Source organism: Poecilia mexicana, unplaced genomic scaffold (assembly GCF_051168715.1).
Source record: "Poecilia mexicana isolate PSO_F unplaced genomic scaffold, ASM5116871v1 scaffold_12, whole genome shotgun sequence".
Taxonomy (NCBI): domain Eukaryota; kingdom Metazoa; phylum Chordata; class Actinopteri; order Cyprinodontiformes; family Poeciliidae; genus Poecilia; species Poecilia mexicana.
The window spans coordinates 27,171,132-27,190,000 of NW_028263381.1; the positions used below are offsets into that span (position 1 = coordinate 27,171,132).

Genomic DNA, 18,869 nt, shown 5'->3' on the forward strand with positions numbered 1-18,869 from the left:
GTGCCATAATCTCTGGATATTAGCGCATTAAAGTGTAGTCAAGCCATTGAAGTCATATTTAATTTAAAGAGACACATTGTTTATTCCTCTTTGGGAAACATACTTTTATGACATAAAGCAAAAATTCCACCTGTATTATATTATATTCTTGTTGTTTTCAAAATACAGATATTACTCCATGTGAATAATTGTTCTGGCCCTGAAATAAAGATAAAAAATATCTATGTACACACACACACACACACACACACACACACACACACACACACACACACACACACACACACACACACACATATATATATATTCCCTTCTCACCCTCCGCGGGTGATCTCTCTCTCTCCTCCAGTATCTTGGCTGTGCCTAGAACTGCACATTTCTGGACTGAGATGTCTGATGTTGTTCCTGGGATCTGTTTGAGCCACTGCTCCAGTTTGGGGGTGACTGCCCCGAGGGCCCCGATGACCACAGGCACCACTGTGGTCTTCACCTTCCAGGCCTTCTCCAGTTCCTCTCTGAGGCCCTGGTATTTCTCCAGTTTCTCCTTTTTCCTGATGTTGTGGTCACTTGGTATTGCTACATCCACCACAACGGCTTTCCTCTGTTCTTTGTCCACCACCACAATGTCCGGTTGGTTCTCCATTACCATCTTGTCTGTCTGGATCTGAAAGTCCCACAGGATCTTAGCTCGGTCATTCTCCACCACCTTTGGGGGTGTTCCCCATTTTGACCTCGGGGCTTCCAGTCCATATTCAGCACAGATGTTCCTGTACACTATGCCCGCCACTTGGTTATGTCGTTCCATGTACGCTTTCCCTGCCAGCATCTTGCACCCTGCTGTTATGTGCTGGACTGTCTCAGAGGCCTCCTTGCACAACCTACACCTTGGGTCTTGTCTGGTGTGGTAGATCTGAGCCTCTATTATATAATTATGTAGAGTCTTCTTTGTTACAGCATGGTTGTATATTTTAGGATTCACATTTCAGTTTGTTTTGTTTATACTTTTGGGGCATTAACAGACGGGTTGCCGGTTCGAACCCCACTCTGTCCGTCTCACTCTGAACATCCATTGTGAATTGTATTTCCTGGTTGCTAAGCAACATTAGGAGTGTTATCCATCAGCTGACGACCATGAGACCCGGCGGCAGCAGATCATCTGACCCGGAGCGAATGCAAACATCTGACCTGTTCAGAAAGCTGAAAATTCAAACCAAACCACAACAAACACATTTGATGTGAGTTTAGTTCAGGAACCATAATAAATACAGTAACTGTTGGTTCTGTTGGTGCAGAGCAGCGAGTCACCTGGCAGGTAACGATGACCCAGATGTTTCAGCTCCATTAGATATAATGCAGTGCAGCATTTAATCAGACATGTTAGTAGAATACAGAGCTGAAGCTGGAGACATTTAGTTTTACTCCTCAGGACGAGGAATGATGCACATCTGGATCAGAACCAGAACCTGTGGCTGGAGTTGAAGGTTTGATTCCCGTAACAGTGAAAGGGGCGGAGCTTCTCCTGGTGTCCATCAGGAGCTACTGCCTCATGCTGAGGGGAAACCAGCAGCAGCTGGATGTCACTAACAGACACCAGGGGGCAGTCTTCTGGAGCCGTTCCAGAGACTGACTGGATCGACCAGTTAAACCACTGAAAGCAGAAAAACCATTCAAACAGCTTAAAATAATTCATACTTTATGTTTCTAATATGGATGTGGTGACGATTGGTTTGGTTTCCAGTATCCGTTGCCGTGGCGATGAGGAGTGTTTCAGACGGGTGACGGAGAGCGGCGGGGCCGGCTGAGGAGCCCGTCACTGAACACGTTGGCGTAGGACGCTTTGAGGAACTGGATGTAGTTCTGCAGGCTGCGGTTGGTGCTGTCCGACTGCTCCAGGCGGTCCTGGAGGTCCTGCAGGCGGCTCTGATACCGCCTCTCCGCCTGTGGACCAATCACAGGTTACTGACACGCTACTGGACCAATCACAGGTTACTGACACGCTACTGGACCAATCACAGGTTACTGACACGCTACAGGACCAATCACAGGTTACTGACACGCTACAGGACCAATCACAGGTTACTGACACGCTACAGGACCAATCACAGGTTAGCAATACGCTACTGGACCAATCACACGTTAGCGACATGCTACTGGACCAATCACAGGTTACTGACACGCTACTGGACCAATCACACGTTAGCGACATGCTACAGGACCAATCACAGGTTACTGACACGCTACAGGACCAATCACAGGTTAGCAATACGCTACTGGACCAATCACACGTTAGCGACATGCTACTGGACCAATCACACGTTAGTGACACGCTACTGGACCAATCACACGTTAGCGACATGCTACTGGACCAATCACAGGTTACTGACACGCTACAGGACCAATCACAGGTTACTGACACACTACTGGACCAATCACAGGTTACTGACACGCTACTGGACCAATCACAGGTTACTGACACGCTACAGGACCAATCACAGGTTACTGACACGCTACAGGACCAATCACAGGTTACTGACACGCTACAGGACCAATCACAGGTTACTGACACGCTACAGGACCAATCACAGGTTACTGACACGCTACAGGACCAATCACAGGTTACTGACACGCTACAGGACCAATCACAGGTTACTGACACGCTACTGGACCAATCACAGGTTACTGACACGCTACTGGACCAATCACAGGTTACTGACACGCTACTGGACCAATCACAGGTTACTGACACGCTACAGGACCAATCACAGGTTACTGACACGCTACAGGACCAATCACAGGTTAGCAATACGCTACTGGACCAATCACAGTTTAGTGACACGCTACTGGACCAATCACACGTTAGCGACATGCTACTGGACCAATCACAGGTTACTGACACGCTACTGGACCAATCACAGGTTACTGACACGCTACTGGACCAATCACAGGTTACTGACACGCTACTGGACCAATCACAGGTTAGCGACAAGCTACTGGACCAATCACAGGTTAGCGACACGCTACTGGACCAATCACAGGTTAGCGACACGCTACTGGACCAATCACAGGTTAGCGACACGCTACTGGACCAATCACAGGTTAGAGACACGCTACTGGACCAATCACAGGTTAGAGACATGCTACTGGACCAATCACACATTAGCGACATGCTACTGGACCAATCACAGGTTACTGACACGCTACTGGACCAATCACAGGTTACTGACACGCTACTGGACCAATCACAGGTTACTGACATGCTACAGGAACAGGAAGTAGCCAGTCCGGCAGCAGGAACTCACCTCCTCTATGTTGCGGCCCAGCAGCTCCAGCTCCGCGGCGGTCCGGCTCAGCTGCTCCTCCAGGTCCATGATGGTGGTCTGGGTGGAGCGCTCCTTGTTGGCTGCACGTTCTCTGGTCTCTGAGATCTGGAGACACGACACCAGAGAAGTGAGTCTACCTCTGAGCTCAGATCGTTTTAAAGACAGGAAGATGATTTGCAGGTGGAAAACATTTCAGCTAGACTAAATATTTAGTTAGAAAGCTAATTAGCAAATTAACTATTTAGCTTTTTAACTAAATATTTAGCTTCAAACTAAATATTCAAAGCAAATATGTAGTCAGTAAGCAAGAGAAATATTTATCTTAACTAAACAACAAGCTAAATATTTAGTTAGCAATATTTAACTAAGTTGCTAACTAAATATTTTTTTGATTGCTAACTAGGCTGATAAATAAATACCTAGTCTGAAGCTACATATTTAGCATTGTAACAAAATATTAAGCTTGAGAGTACAACATTTAGGAATGAATGAACAACATGGTGATAAAGTGACTTTGCAAAAAATGACATGGTATTTTTTTCTCTTGGTTAAATGTTAATTTCTGAGTAAGTTTCCAGACGGCGCCCCCTAGTGGGCCTCACCTGCTGGCGCGCGTCGTTCACAGCCTCCTCCAGCCTCCGGCTCAGCAGCGAACACTCTCTGGTCTTTTCTTCCAGGGAGAGCTGATTGGTGCGGATGGTCTTCTCCCGTTTGGAGATGACGGTCAGAAGGTCCGAGTTCTGGTTGGAGACGTCGCTCAGCTTCCTGTCGGCCAGCAGGGGGAGCAGTCAGAGCTGCAGCAGGAGCGCAGCTGGAGGCTTTTCCTCCACTCACCTGTCCAGAGACTCCACCTTCAGCTGGAGCTGCCGGTTCTCCTCCATCAGCAGCTGGTTCTTCTGCCGGAGCAGGTCCGTTTGGCGCGCCTGGGTGTCCACCTGACAGAAACACACTGTGAGGAACTGCAGCAAACCCCTGGGGGTTCTGACGGGTCAGAGAGCAGAACCTTCAGCCGCAGGTCCGTCAGGTTGCTGCTCAGCTCCAGGTTGCGCCTCTCGCGGCTGCGCTCCTCCTCCTGCGCCTCCTGCAGCTGCAGCTGGCAGCGCCGCAGAGCCTCCGGCAGAACCTCCAGCTCCGACAGCCGGCCCTGCAGCTCCCGCCGGATCTGCTCCTTCTCCCTCTCCAGCTCCACCCGGACGGCCTGGGCGTCCCGCTCCGCCTGCGCCACCTGGGCCCGGGCCTGCTCCGCCTCGGCCCGCGTGTTCCCCACCTGCAGAGCGGAGCAGCAAGCTGAGCGCCTGGTTCTGCTTTCTGTCTCCATAAATCCAGGTACTGGTCCAGAAAGGAAGGTGATCAACCATAATGAAATAATAACGAAAGTTCAATCTGTCAAAACTCTAATTTACAAAGAACACTGAACATTTTAAATATCCCAAATATCTAAAAAAGCAATAAATAAAATGGATTATTAAAATTCATCTTTACACTCAAACAGGAAAAACTGAACAAAGAGCCAGTCAGGAGTTTTATAAAATAAAATCTTTGTGTCAAATGTTTTTATAATGGCATTAGAGCGCACTGTCTCTTTAAGAACAAACTACACAAACCAGCCTGGAGTTAGTTAACTGGTTAACTGGTTAACTGATTATTGTGACAGAGTTCTGGCCGGGTCCAGTACCTGGATCTTGTAGTTGTCCAGCAGAACCTCACACTGCTTCATGGAGGTTCTGACCTGCTGCAGCTCCGCCTCGGTGCGGCTCAGCTTCTCCTCCGCCGCCGACACGGCAGCCTGGACAAACACACAGCTCAGCGTCCGCCGGACCCGGACGGCAGGAGAAGGTTCTGATCCGATCCCACCTTCAGCTTCTTGGTCTCCAGCTGGCCGGAGGCTTTCTGCTCTGTCACCGCCTGCAGCCGGTCCAGCAGCGCCTGCTTCTCCAGCCGACCTTTTTCCTGAACGGCCTGCAGCTGCTCGGTCAGCTCCGATATCCGGCTGGGGGAGCAGAACCGCAGGAACGACCCAGTTCAGAACCGCAGAACCAGAGAGGTGGATGAAAACATGAAGATCAGTTTGGACAGAACATCCGACCGACTGACTGAGCGTCCATCCATCCATCCACCCATCCACCCATCCACCCACCCATCCATCCACCCATCCACCCATCCATCCACCCATCCACCCATCCATTCACCCACCCGGTCAGCAGGTTCAGCTCCACCTCCAGCTGACCCTTCTCCTCTGCTTCCTCTCCATGGCGACGCTGCCAGGCGTCAGCTGAAGCCAGAGCCTCAGCGGCCTGCTTCTCCTGATGGCCAGACAGACGTGGTCAGGTGTAGCTGATCAGGGTGTAGCTGATCTAGGTGTAGCCGGCCCTGCCATGCAGCCATGTTGGACCCACCCTCTGCAGCAGCTGTGCGCTCAGCTGACCCGCTGTGCCCTCGCAGCGCTCCACCCGCTTCTTCTGGGCCTGGCTGGCCCGTTTCAGCGCCTCCTGCTCCTCTTGTGCCTCCTGCTTGGCCCGGCCCAGCTGCTGCGCCACCTGGTCCGCCTCCGCCAGCTGCTGATTGGCCGCCCGCTCCAGGTTCTGCGGGAACACGCCTTGGGTCAAGGGCTGATCTCCAAACCCCGATGGAGCTGTGACCTCTGACCTTTATCTGCACGATGAGCCGGTTGTTCTCGGCCTCTTTGCTCCGCAGCTGACCATGCAGTCGAGCTCTGGTGGCGTCCAGATTCCGGGACAAATCCGCTGACCTCCTCGCATTCTCCTGCAGTTTCCAAACTCAGATTATAATCCAGATTATGATCCAGATTATAATCTACATCATAGTCTGGATTATAATCCAGATTATAACACTGTTTCTGGTACCTTCTCAGAGTCCAGCTGGGTGGAGAGTTGATGAAGCTCCTTCTCCTTCTCCTGAAGCTTCTTAACCAGCAGCTGAGAAAAGAAACACACAGCGCCCCCAGAGGACAGATGAGAGATTACAGATTCTGATCCATCTGGAGGATAATACTGGAACACACTCCTGATCTAAGGAGTCCAGAGAACCAGAACCACGTTGAGGTCCAGATCTGAATGGAATCCTGTAATCCGGCTGGGATGATGCGGCGTGAACTCACGGCGTTCCAGGCCTCCATGTCAGCGAGCGACTTCAGGAGAACCTTCCTCTGCTCCGACAGGCCGACGGACTGCATCTGATCACAACCAAACCACATCCGGTCACGATGCAGTCACTTTGACTAGGCCCTTCTCACTAACCCATGACCCTGCTCTGACCTAAACCAGGGGTCTTCAACCTGCGGCTCCAGAGCCACAGTGGCCTTTGGGCCTTCTGGAGCCGCTCTACATAACTCTGAATATTTACATTTTCCTCAAGTATTTGCTGTGAATTTCCACAAAGTAAGACAGTAAAAGCACCAGAAGAGTTTTTGTAATTTTCATGATGCAGCTGGTTGCTATGGACTTTATTTGGGGGAATCAGAGGAAATGAGGCTGAAAGCAAAAATATTTAAGTGCTCAGAACCACTGTGTTTGGTCTGCTGAATACTTTGGGTGTGAATACTCTGCATACCTGGGACTCGCGCTGCTCCCGCAGCAGATGGCGCAGGGCTCGGTTGGTGACTTCGAACGCCTCCAGCTTCCCCAGCAGCAGCTCCTTCTGCTGGTCCAGACCGGACCACATCAGCTTCTGCAGGCAGAACCAAAGGGGTCAGAGGCTCCGGTTCCACCAGGTCGTCTACTGAACCACAGACCGGACCACCACTCACGTTTTTGAGCGAGTCGCCCAACTTGCAGACGTGTTCCTTCAGAGCAGAAACCTGCTTAGCGGCTGCAGCAGCGTCAGCTTCTGCTTCCCTCAGCTTCTGGAGCAACAGCTCCGGATCCTTCGGAAAAGCATCTGGACTGGGAACACAGGGACCACAGGAAGTGACCCCACTACACAGGAAGTGACCCCACTACACAGGAAGTGACCCCACTATACAGGAAGTAACCCCACTACACAGGAAGTGACCCCACTATACAGGAAGTAACTAGAGGTGTGCCGATCGATCGGTCACCGATCACAATCGGGCCGATTTTCGTGAAAAAGTGCATGATCGGTGATCGGCGATCATTGTCTCTTTTACCGATACCGATCACCTGCTTCTCATTTCGCAGTCTGCCTGTGCAGCTGGTCTCCTCTTTCCTTCACTGCACAAACGCGCAGCAACAAATCCTAAGCGATGTGGAACTATAACGCACTGAGTGAATGGGGAAGTTTGCGTGTTGCGGCGGAAAATTGAAGCAGGTCAAAATGCATCAACACAACGAAGCTAATACGACATAAAAACAATGAGATACTTGACGGAGTTTGGCTACATCGAGGCTCACTGCAGTAAACAAGACATACGGAGGATCAGATAGCAGGTAAAGCAGCGCACAGCTACAAACACTCACCCGGATTAGCATGACGGTCAGAAAGCTAAACAAATAACCCGCAAAATTATTTAAGTCTTCGAGCTGCGATGTAAGACGCTGGTTCTGCTCTCCTGTTGAACCGCTGCTACGCTACAGGTAGTAATATCTGACAGACGGAGCTTCGCTTCTGCTCCACCTGGTAGTGACTCTCACACCGAACCTGCTTAAAGCTGCAGCATCTAACTTAAAAAATACATTTTACATACATATTAAAACTTTCGCTGTCCTAACATGAGACAGATAATCTCTAAAAAAATAATCGATCTCCTCCCTGTTCTGCATAATTACTCCGCTCAGTCAGAAACAGCCAATCAGAGCTAGCAGTAACCAGCTAGCCGCCATGCTATCAGGAAGTTTTCATTCAGTAACTCTGGATTGTTTATTGTAATGGATCCTGTTTTTGCCTTTGAATGTTAAGTTTTATACTTGAACTTCTTGGCAATGTTGAGAGGTTTTATTTTGGCTCTTTGTATTATTTAGCCTCTTCAGAGCCTTCATATGTTATCAGTCTGTTAAAGATAGTATCAATAGCAGTACAATTTGCACAATGCCTGTTTTGTTTAGTTTTCTTCTTGGAAAAAGTTATTAAAAACAAGTTTTTGTCTAAATTAAGGTGAATTCATGGTTCGTTTTTCCACATAATGTAACCGGTAGGGTTTATGATAATAATAATTATGTGATCGGTATCGGTGTATCGGCCCTCATGGGTGATCGGTATCGGTATCGGGAGGAAAAAACCTGATCGGCACATCCCTAGAAGTAACCCCACTACACAGGAAGTGACCCCACTATACAGGAAGTGACCCCACTACACAGGAAGTAACCCCACTACACAGGAAGTGACCCCACTATACAGGAAGTAACCCCACTATACAGGAAGTGACCCCACTACACAGGAAGTGACCCCACTACACAGGAAGTGACCCCACTATACAGGAAGTGACCCTACTACACAGGAAGTAACCCCACTACACAGGAAGTGACCCCTCTACACAGGAAGTGACCCCACTACACAGGAAGTGACCCCACTACACAGGAAGTGACCCCACTACACAGGAAGTGACCCCACTATACAGGAAGTGACCCTACTACACAGGAAGTAACCCCACTACACAGGAAGTGACCCCTCTACACAGGAAGTGACCCCACTACACAGGAAGTGACCCCACTACACAGGAAGTGACCCCACTACACAGGAAGTGACCCCAGAACTCGAGTAAATAAATATGAGTGGTACCTGCTCTGTCTGTTCTCCTGCAGTATCCTCCCTATGGACTCCCGCAGCTGGCTGTTTTTCCACTCCTGCAGCTCCTTGCTCTCCTCGCCCAGCTCCTCCTCCTGCTTGGTGGTCACTCGCTGGGAGACGTCCTGCTGCTCCGACTTGCGGCCCAGGACCTGCTCCTTCCTGCGGTGTTCCACCTGGACGCACGAGACACAGCAGAACACGTCAGGAAACCCGACCAGAACATCCTGGTACCAGAACATGGTCAAAGTTTTTCTAAACTAGATAGCTGGATCATTTCTGGTTTTATTTGGATCAGATGTTTAAAAGGATGATTTTAAAGGGTTGTATTATGTGTTTTCCTGCTCCACCTGATCAGAACCGGATCACAACTGGATCAGAACCCACCTCGGTCTTCAGAGAGCTGACCTCGCTCATCAGGCTCTCGATCTTCTTCTCATACTGGCTGATGCGGCCGTGCAGACGCTGCTCATCCTCTGAGGTGAGGTCAGACAGCCGCAGCTCAGGTTCTGGTTCCGGTTCTGGCGGCTTGATCTCCAGGCAGTGGGTCGGTCCCTGAGAGGAAACAGAGTCTGAGGAAGAGGACAGACAGAAGATCCGATCGGATCCCAGCGGACTCCTGACCTCCCATTTGTAGGAAGTCTTTCCTGGAGGAATCCATGGAAGCCGCGTTTTGACGTTGGCGGACGGACGGAGCGGCGATCTGTCCTCGCTCATCGTCCGCTGAGGAGGACATGGAGACAGAACCAGGGGGGTTAAAGGAGACGCCTCGGTGGGCTCAACAGACAGGAAGGGGAGCGGAGGGGCGACCTCTGACCTGAGACTTCTCGCTGGGACCCGTCCTCTTCACATGCAGGTAGAGTGCTTCGGCATTACTGACGTGGACCTGCACCCGGGGCGAACCGGACAGGTTCCTCATGGCTTTGTTCTGGAAACAACGAGTTCATACTGGTTGGTTGAGAAGGAGGATAAGAGCCGATTTGATTGGACGGTGGGGGTGGATATTTACCGAGTCATTCTCATGGTAAACTCCATTTAATGATGTTTAAAACACCAAACCCTTCGTATTGTTGGACTTGTTTATTTTTTATTATTTCATCCACTATCTGTTCAATGGGAGCATCAATAAATATCAACACATTTGAAAATAAAACTGTGCAGTTTAGTGACACAATCACTTCTTTTGTGACTGATTAGCGTTTAGCGTTGAGTGTTTTCTAATAGCATTATTTTTTTGTGTGTGTTTTCTAATTGCTGTGCCTCTAAAAAAGAAGCAATAAGCGCAGAAGCCAATTAAACATTTTAAATCATTAAAAAAAGTTAATCACTGGTTGATTCCTGTGTTACCATAGTAACAAATCTAACATTTTCTTTGCTTTGTTACCAAACATCTCAGCAAATAAAAACCGATTATGGTGTGTGTGCTGTGGTGGCGCAGGGGTTCAGCACAACCCACATATGGAGGCCTTAATCCTCGACGCAGCCGTTGCAGGTTCGATTCCCGGCCTGGCAACCTTTGCTGCATGTCTTCCCCTTTTCTCGTTACCCACTTTCCTGTAAATTAACTATCAAATAAAGGCCACTAGAGCCAATAAAACCTTTAAAAAAACAATTATTGCTGACTATGTTTTAAGCCTCGCCCCCTCTGCCAGATTCAGGAAGCGGGCCCCAAATGAAGCTTTGCCTGGGGCCCCCTTCATGTTCTGACCGGCTCTGATAGGAGGCACGATTTTAGACAGGTTCACCTGGTTAATCAGTTCATGGAGCACAATCATAAAATAATCCCAATGATGATTTTAAAAGTGTATATTTTCAATTTAATTTAAAATTTAAAAATAATAAGATGTTATGAATAAAAGAAAATCTGAATTTTAACTGGATTTAAAGTTTCTATTTTCACTGAAAAATAAAATGTCGCTAAAATGTATTTTGAAAATTGCTAAAAACAAAGTCCGACTAAGTAACTGCAGTTAATTGGATTTATTTGAATATTTATAGTCAAAAAGGCAGAATAAACGGCTTTGTTATCAGTAAAAAGAGTTTACAGCCTAAACGAACAATAAAACGTTTCTTACCATGAAGCAAAATACAGACCAGCCGTTTAAACCCGCAGATAAACCTGATCCTCTCCGGAGAAATCAGCTCTACTCTGATATTTACACGGAAAGTCCGTTGGATAGAAGCTAAATAACAGCTCAACAGCTAGCCTCCCTGTGATTGGACTGTTTGAAACACGTGACATGTCTCACCACCGCTGATTGGGCAAGAGTCGGCATTCTGACGTTCCTTAGCAACAGTCTCCATTGAAACCGCGGTGGCTTCACAGTAGCGGTGACCCGAGGAATCTACCTGGATGTGTGGGACTTTTTATCTATTCGGTTTAAATTTCCTTTATTTAATCAAAATGGAAATTAAAATATGTCAAAACTCATAACTGTTATTATTCAAGTATCTTCTAAAAGATGCTGAATCAGGGGGATCTCCAGTAGCAGTCTTGAAACCCAAATGTTTCTGACTGAAGACTGTTGCTGTATGTAATAAGACCAGAGTTAAATTTAATCAGTTATATTTACTTCAATAACGCTTTGTAATAAAATACTTTTAACAGTTTTACTACACTTTTTACTTCTGCTTTGTTATGAAGTATTTTTACTCTTACAACAGCAGAGACGATGTTCCACAAGCTCTGCTAATCCACCTCCTTTGCTTTAGCCACTTCTTTTTAAACCTGTCTGAGCGTCCGGTGACAGAGACGTAGAGGATGCCAATTAGTTCCAGGTCCAAATCTCCAGCATCTTGTTCTTTGACTAAAGGTCAGGATGGATGAGGTCCAGTTCAAACCCCACAGGGTCAGTAGAGGTTCAGACACACAGGTTCTGTAACTAATCTGATCCGATCTTTCAGATGGACCCTGGTGTCGGCGCAGTCAGAAACGGTTGGACCGGAGCACGAGGAGCAGCGGCTGTCCGACCCGACCTGACCGTCATCAGCAGGTCGTTTGGCTCTGGGTCGTCTTCAGGTCAGGGTCAGGGTCGATCCAGACCCCAAACAGATCCGCTCTAGTTTCAGGCTGCAGCACAAAGTCATTTATTTGACAGCATTTGAAAGTGATAATGTGTCTTTCTGTGTTTTTAGTAAAGGCTTCTGTGTTCCTGTGTTGTGCAGCTCCAGTCCATGTCAGCCATTTACTAGTAAAAAGACAAACCAAGCGGTTTATGAAGCCAGATCCTGTTTTCTTTATTGATTCTTTCTGGCGACAGAAAACGAACCGTCGGTACATGAAGGTCTCCATGGTGATCAGGATGTGACACGGCAGTCTTTGGCACTTCCTATTCTAAACAAACATGCTGACAGATCATCATCTGTTCTTTTCACAAACCAAACGACTCAAATCACAAAGGAAACAACAAGCAGGTCAGGATGATGTGGATCTTCATACAGAGTGTAGAAAAGTAAAAACGAGTGTTTGGGAGAATGAGTGGCAGCTTCCTGCGGTTTCCAGACGGCTCTGTGTGCTCTGGGGTCACAGGTCACAGGTCAGCGTCTGCAGCCGACTTGCAGCTAAACGGACAAGATGACGATTCTGATCTGCAAGGAAACGATCTAGAAATGATCCCATGAGGTTCAAGGTGGAAGTGAAGAGCTGGATCAGCACCAACCAGGATCCTGCTTTTCTCTCAGCTCAAATCGAAACTTAAATTATGCAGATTGAAAACAGAAATATAAGATAAAACTGAGGAATTAACTGCATTTTTGCTTAAAGCATGCTGCTGGGCTGAACAATGGCAGCTTTTAATCATCAGCTGATTGGCTGAATGATCCAGATTTCCTGCTCTCTGATTGGCTGAATGATCCAGATTTCCTGCTCTCTGATTGGCTGAATGATCCAGATTTCCTGCTCTCTGATTGGCTGAATGATCCAGATTTCCTGCTCTCTGATTGGCTGAATGATCCAGATTTCCTGCTCTCTGATTGGCTGAATGATCCAGATTTCCTGCTCTCTGATTGGCTGAATGATCCAGATTTCCTGCTCTCTGATTGGTGCATCTTCAGCTGCATTATTTCTATAATCTGCATCTTTCTGCAGATCAGCTGCTTCAAAAACAAACATTTCACAGTTTATTAAACGTTTCTTCCTCGTTCATTTTCAGACGTTTATGAAGAAAATCTGGTTTAAAATCCTCCTGACATGAAACATTTATTTACCTCTACAGTCATGCTGTTTATAAAAATGATATGTAGCAACAGAAAAATGGTCTTTATTTAATGTCTTTGTTCTTCCTCGTTTCAGACAATTAATTTACAAAAGTTACAGACGAGCACAGAGGACGGGTCCAGGTCCAGGTCCGGTACCAGGTCCGGGTCCAGGTCCAGGTCCGGTACCAGGTCCAGGTCCGGGTCCAGGTCCAGGTCCGGTACCAGGTCCGGTACTGGGTCCAGGTCCGGTACCGGGTCCAGGTCCGGTACCAGGTCCGGGTCCAGGTCCAGGTCCGGTACCGGGTCCAGGTCCGATACCGGGTCCAGGTCCGGTACCGGGTCCAGGTCCGGTACCAGGTCCGGTACCAGGTCCAGGTCCGGTACCGGGTCCAGGTCCAGGTCCGATACCGGGTCCAGGTCCGGTACCAGGTCCAGGTCCAGGTCCGGGTCCAGGTCCAGGTCCGGGTCCAGGTCCGGTACCGGGTCCAGGTCCAGGTCCGGGTCCAGGTCCAGGTACCAGGTCCAGGTCCGGTACCAGGTCCAGGTACCAGGTCCAGGTCCGGGTCCGGTACCAGGTCCGGTACCAGGTCCGGGTCCAGGTCCGGTACCAGGTCCAGGTCCGGTACCAGGTCCAGTACCAGGTTTGGTACCAGGTCCGGGTCCAGGTCCGGTACCAGGTCCGGGTCCGGTACCAGGTCCAGTACCAGGTCCGGTACCAGGTCTAGGTCCGGGTCCAGGTCCAGGTCCGGGTCCAGGTCCGGTACCAGGTCCGGTGCTTCATCTGCTGCTGGGCGAGCTCCAGGATTTCATCCTAACACTTTTTACTTTGTTTTGTTCGAAGAACATTTTAAAACCCGAAGCACAGAAAACATCACAACAGTAAAAAGTTTGAACAGAAGCTGAAAAGATTTTGTTTTATAGCTGCAATGAAGAGCAGACAAGCCAAAACATTATGACCACCAAATGTTCCCTTTAAATCAGGTCCAGGTCCAGGTCCGGTACCGGGTCCGAGTAGAAAGGAAAACTGAAAAAAACTCAGATACAGTCCAAAGAGTTGGATGCATTTTTCTTTCTCTTTATAAAATATTAACATGAAAACTTTACGCTGCAGCAGAAACACTTTCAGTTTAAAGATGCTGCATGAACTGAATCATTCCTCCAGTCCCCTAGGGGGCGCCGTAGATACCTGGAGTCTGCAGGAGGAATTAAAGACATTCTGATCCTGATTCCTGGTTTCCTTCCTCCTCCTGGTTCAGATCTAAACTTTCAGTCCTGAAGGTCGGAGACTCGACTCTGCTGGGTTTCTAACCGTTAAACAAACTGACTGGATCTGAAATGTTGCCATAGAAACAAGCTGAACTGAGTTCAGTTATAGATGGCAGTGGTCATAATGTTGTGGCTCAAAACTCTTTTCTCTTTTTTTTGCTATCTTACAGATTAAAGCCGTGGCGGTGTTTCTCTCCTCTGTTCAGAATCATGTAGAACACCAGACAGTCGGGTCAGAACCAGCCAACATGCTCGGCAGAACGTCCACAGAACCATGGACATTAAAAACACAGCAAACTAAATAACAACAATACCAAAACTAATAAAGTGCGACAACTTCATAACGCAGAAGGGAAAAATTCATAAGACGATTCTGCTGGGAAAGTCGGAATGTAGATTTAGGAAAATGATTGTGGGTCACCGAGATGATCCGATTCCCAACTTCATGTTAAACACCACAGACTGAACACACACACACACACACACACACACACACACACACACACACACACACACACACACACACACACACACACACACACACACTCTGACAATATCAATAAATACTAGAAAGACGAAAAATAAAACTCTGCTTTTTCATCAGCTGTGATCCAAAAACAAACTTCTGGGAACCGTCCAGAACCAGAACCGAACTTTGATCCGGTTCTGTTCCAGGTTCAGAGCAAACGACCCGTCTGACCACAGAACCCGTCAGATCCGGGTCAGCAGGTGTGAGCGCGGCGCTGCATCGTCATGGTAACAGACCAATAATTCAACCTGAAGACGATCCGAGGAAAAACTAAACTAACGTTTATAAACACAAACAAAACCAACAGGAATAATCTGGATTGTTTAGTTTGTAGGAAAAGAAAAAATAAGATTCATTTTTCAGAATCATGTTTTCACCATGTCTGTCATTCATTTGAAAATGTCAGATTTAAAGTAAAGGTTTAGCTTGCTAGCTAAATATTTAGCTAAACAGTTTGAAACTGACATGAAAACATGTTGAAAATCTGACTTTAAAAACTTATAAATAACTCAAATTATTCCTGTTAGTTTTTGTCTGTGTAGCTTTAAAAACGGCTCCCCGTGTACGGGCACGTCTTCAGTTCCATATATTATATTAAATTAAATTCATTACACACAATGTGACACATTTAAAGCATTTCTTTTGCTTTTTGATTATGACCGACAGCGAATGAAAGCCGATCATTAAATCAGGCCAATCAGACGGCTTTTTACTGGAATGTTCTGGTTACTGATGCCGTCCACCAGGAGGCTCTAATTACATATAAAGGAAAGTTGAGTGGAAGGAAAAAGTGTGCATCAGTAACAGGGATGGAAATAAATTCTTGAAGTACATCAGTGTGTGATGAATCTGTCTGAGTTTCTGTACCTTTGAATTAAAACTCTGAATGTTTCACCTATTGTAGCCAGAGCGCTGCGTCCCACTAGAGGGCGCTGTGAAGGTTTTGTGCTTTTATCTCTGCAGAGAAGAACTAATGACATGGATTTTACTCACAGCAATAAGAGAAACTCTAAGACTCACAGAGGAACCAGATGGTCTGGCTTCTGGGTAAAAACCTGGAATAAACGGAGCGAACCTGAACACATCATGGCCCGTCAGCTGATAAACAAACCTCCAGGTATCACAGCGAAACCGACGGCGCTGCGGCAACGATAAACACAAAACAACCCACTGTGACTGTTTGTGTTGATGTGGCTCAGCAGAGACGACTCGGGGTCGTGAGGAGACGACTCGGGGTCGTGAGGAGACGACTCGGGGTCGTGAGGAGACGATTCGGGGTCCGGTAGAGACGACTCGGGGTCGTGAGGAGACGACTCGGGGTTGTGAGGAGACGACTCGGGGTCGTGAGGAGACGACTCGGGGTTGTGAGGAGACGATTCGGAGGAGACGACTCGGGGTTGTGAGGAGACGATTCGGAGGAGACGATTCGGGGTCGTGAGGAGACGACTCGGGGTCGTGAGGAGACGATTCGGGGTCCGGTAGAGACGACTCGGGGTCGTGAGGAGACGACTCGGGGTTGTGAGGAGACGACTCGGGGTCGTGAGGAGACGACTCGGGGTCCGGTAGAGACGACTCGGGGTCGTGAGGAGACGACTCTGGGTCATGTCATGACGACTCGGGGTCGTGAGGAGACGACTCGGGGTCGTGAGGAGACGACTCTGGGTCATGTCATGACGACTCGGGGTCGTGAGGAGACGACTCGGGGTCGTGAGGAGACGACTCGGGGTCGTGAGGAGACGACTCGGGGTCGTGAGGAGACGACTCGGGGTCGGGTAGAGACGACTCTTCCTGGGTGACCTACGGCAGCGTCGCTCCTGCTCCCGGGGGAAACATCTGGGTGACGGACGGGACGAACAAACGATTACCTTCAGACTACAAAGGAAGGATTCGGGTTCTGGTTCTGGTTGAGTCTGCTGCGGAGGCGCTAGTAGCTCTCCAGCGAATCGTCCCAGAATAAGCTCTGAACGTCCAACATGGCGGCCAGCTCCAGCACCTGCTTCTGCAGCAGGCCGCTCTCCACCGTGTCCTGCTTCGGCAGCTCGGGGTACGACTCTGGGAAGCTCCGGGATTCCTGCCAACAGAGGGCGGCGGTGAGTCCGACTGGTCCAGACCGGAACCGGCTTTATGTTTAATTTACTTTTATTAATAAACTGTTTAAGTTAGCAGGTTAGCTCATTTAAACAGCTGCTCTACTGCTGATCTGTCAGAGTTGGTGTTTAGGTCCCCTTTTATTTTAAACACTAAATTCTGCAGCACATCTACATGGTCAGGTTGTCAAAGTCAAGCTAGCATAGCTGACCTACTTCCCTCTCCCTCCTTATTTGTTTTAAATTAAAACTTTTTCCTGACCTTGTTATCTTGTTTCTTAATGTTGACTATTGGTAGCAAAGCTCTGCATTCCTTTATCTTTATTAAATCACATTTAACATTTAGCTCATGATGCTAGCTGAGAGCTAAAGTCAATGCTAGTCATTATCAACGAGCCGCTGCTACGTGTCTGTACCACAGCAAAGACATTTAAAAATTAATTTGAGTATTTTGAATCAATTCAGAACTACCAGGCCAAGGAATTGCGAATTGGTGTTTTGGCACATTTCTCTCTCCCTAGAGAAACAGCGACTCACCCGGAACAGTTTATGTAGCCTCAGCGCCGCCGAGCAGAACACGAACCGGATCAGGAGCAGCCGCAGGAACTCGTCACCAAAGAACTGCAGGAAGGCCTGATCTGTTGAGACAAGGAGTGAGTTCAGCGCCAGGCTCAGCCGCTCGGACCCGGTCGGACCCGGTCAGACCCGCTCAGACCCAGTCGGACCCGATCGGACTCACTCAGAACCGGTCGGACCCGGTCAGACCCGCTCAGACCCGGTCGGACCCGGTCAGACCCGGTCGGACCCGGTCGGACCCGGTCAGACCCGCTCAGACCCAGTCGGACCCGATCGGACTCACTCAGAACCGGTCAGACCCGCTCGGACCCGGTCGGACCCGGTCAGACCCGGTCGGACCCGGTCGGACCCGGTCAGACCCGCTCAGACCCAGTCGGACCCGATCGGACTCACTCAGAACCGGTCAGACCCGCTCGGACCCGGTTGGACCCGCTCAGACCTGGTCGGACCTACCGATGCTCCGGGATCGGGTCAGCATCTGGCCGATGTCCCGGAACACCTTCCGCAGGAAGTCCTGTGCGCGCTCCCACAGGCCGCGCCGCACGCTGCTCAGGCCGCAGACGGAGGAGAAGCCCAGCAGAGGAGAGTACAGGAAGAGCGTGAAGAGGCTGCCGCGCTGAGACTGATCTGGACCAGAACCAGAACCACAGGGAGAACCGTGAACACCGAGCCTGCAGAACCCGGCAGCAGACGGAAGCGGAAACCCACCCTGGACGCTCTTTGGGTAAACGGTCGGGGAGAGCAGACACACCAGCGGCTGGCCGAACAGGTTGGAGAAGTTCTGATCGGATCGAACACAGGAGGATTAAAACTGGCCCAGAAAGAACCGGAACCCGTCCAGAACCAGCAGGTCCACCCACCTTATAGGCGGTGCTGTTTGAGGAATCCACGATGATGAAGAGCGGCTTCCGGGTGAAAGGAAACAGATCTCCAGGATGAAGGCTGCGGCAGAAACAAGCATCAGAACCTGGTTCTGACCGGGAACCGGTCCAGTCTCCATCCGACTCACCAGTGCATCTCTTTCTGGGCCTGGTTCCTCTTCTGGACCGTCTCCCCGTTCACCACGTCCCTGTTGGTGTTGGTCAGAACGCCGCCGAAGTCATACGGACCTGCTGGGGTAAACGGGCCCAAACAGAACCAGCTTTAATCCAGACTGGATTACCAGAACTACTCCAGATTAAATCCAGGTTTAAT

At 49.0% G+C, this 18,869-nt stretch overlaps 2 protein-coding genes across 5 annotated transcripts in view; both read right to left on the reverse strand.

Annotated features, from left to right (window-relative positions):
* Nucleotides 1-57: 57 nt before the first annotated feature.
* Nucleotides 58-11,512, reverse strand: odf2a (outer dense fiber of sperm tails 2a). Its single transcript, XM_015002373.2, has 19 exons — nt 11,096-11,512; nt 9,838-9,948; nt 9,645-9,743; nt 9,408-9,575; nt 9,015-9,196; nt 7,087-7,222; nt 6,891-7,007; nt 6,439-6,513; nt 6,185-6,256; nt 5,967-6,083; nt 5,717-5,902; nt 5,514-5,623; nt 5,175-5,310; nt 4,996-5,106; nt 4,324-4,587; nt 4,155-4,255; nt 3,923-4,085; nt 3,300-3,425; nt 58-1,938 (listed from the first exon to the last, which is right to left on the reverse strand). Exons 1-19 carry the CDS (start codon nt 11,096-11,098, stop codon nt 1,768-1,770), a joined length of 2,448 nt encoding a protein of 815 aa, XP_014857859.2. The 5' UTR covers nt 11,099-11,512; the 3' UTR covers nt 58-1,767.
* A 3,114-nt stretch (nt 11,513-14,626) lies between these two features.
* scai (suppressor of cancer cell invasion) overlaps nt 14,627-18,869 on the reverse strand; it is a 15,801-nt gene continuing 11,558 nt past the window's right edge. For 3 of the 4 annotated variants that reach the window (XM_088011244.1, XM_088011241.1, XM_088011242.1), the window contains 6 exons: nt 18,685-18,787; nt 18,536-18,617; nt 18,384-18,456; nt 18,129-18,302; nt 17,637-17,737; nt 14,627-17,083 (listed from right to left, as the gene is read on the reverse strand). In XM_088011244.1, the coding sequence (XP_087867370.1) occupies nt 16,937-17,083; nt 17,637-17,737; nt 18,129-18,302; nt 18,384-18,456; nt 18,536-18,617; nt 18,685-18,787 (680 nt within the window). In that variant the 3' untranslated portion in view covers nt 14,627-16,936. The remainder of the gene's footprint in view (nt 17,084-17,636; nt 17,738-18,128; nt 18,303-18,383; nt 18,457-18,535; nt 18,618-18,684; nt 18,788-18,869) is intronic. The other variant, XM_088011243.1, reaches the window with a different exon arrangement.

Coding starts and splice junctions, on each gene's coding strand:
- odf2a (XM_015002373.2), bottom strand. Junction 9,744..9,837: donor GTCCCAGCGAGAAGTCTCAG/GTCAGAGGTCGC, acceptor TGTCCTCCTCAG/CGGACGATGAGCGAGGACAG. Junction 1,939..3,299: donor TGGGCCGCAACATAGAGGAG/GTGAGTTCCTGC, acceptor ATTGGTCCACAG/GCGGAGAGGCGGTATCAGAG.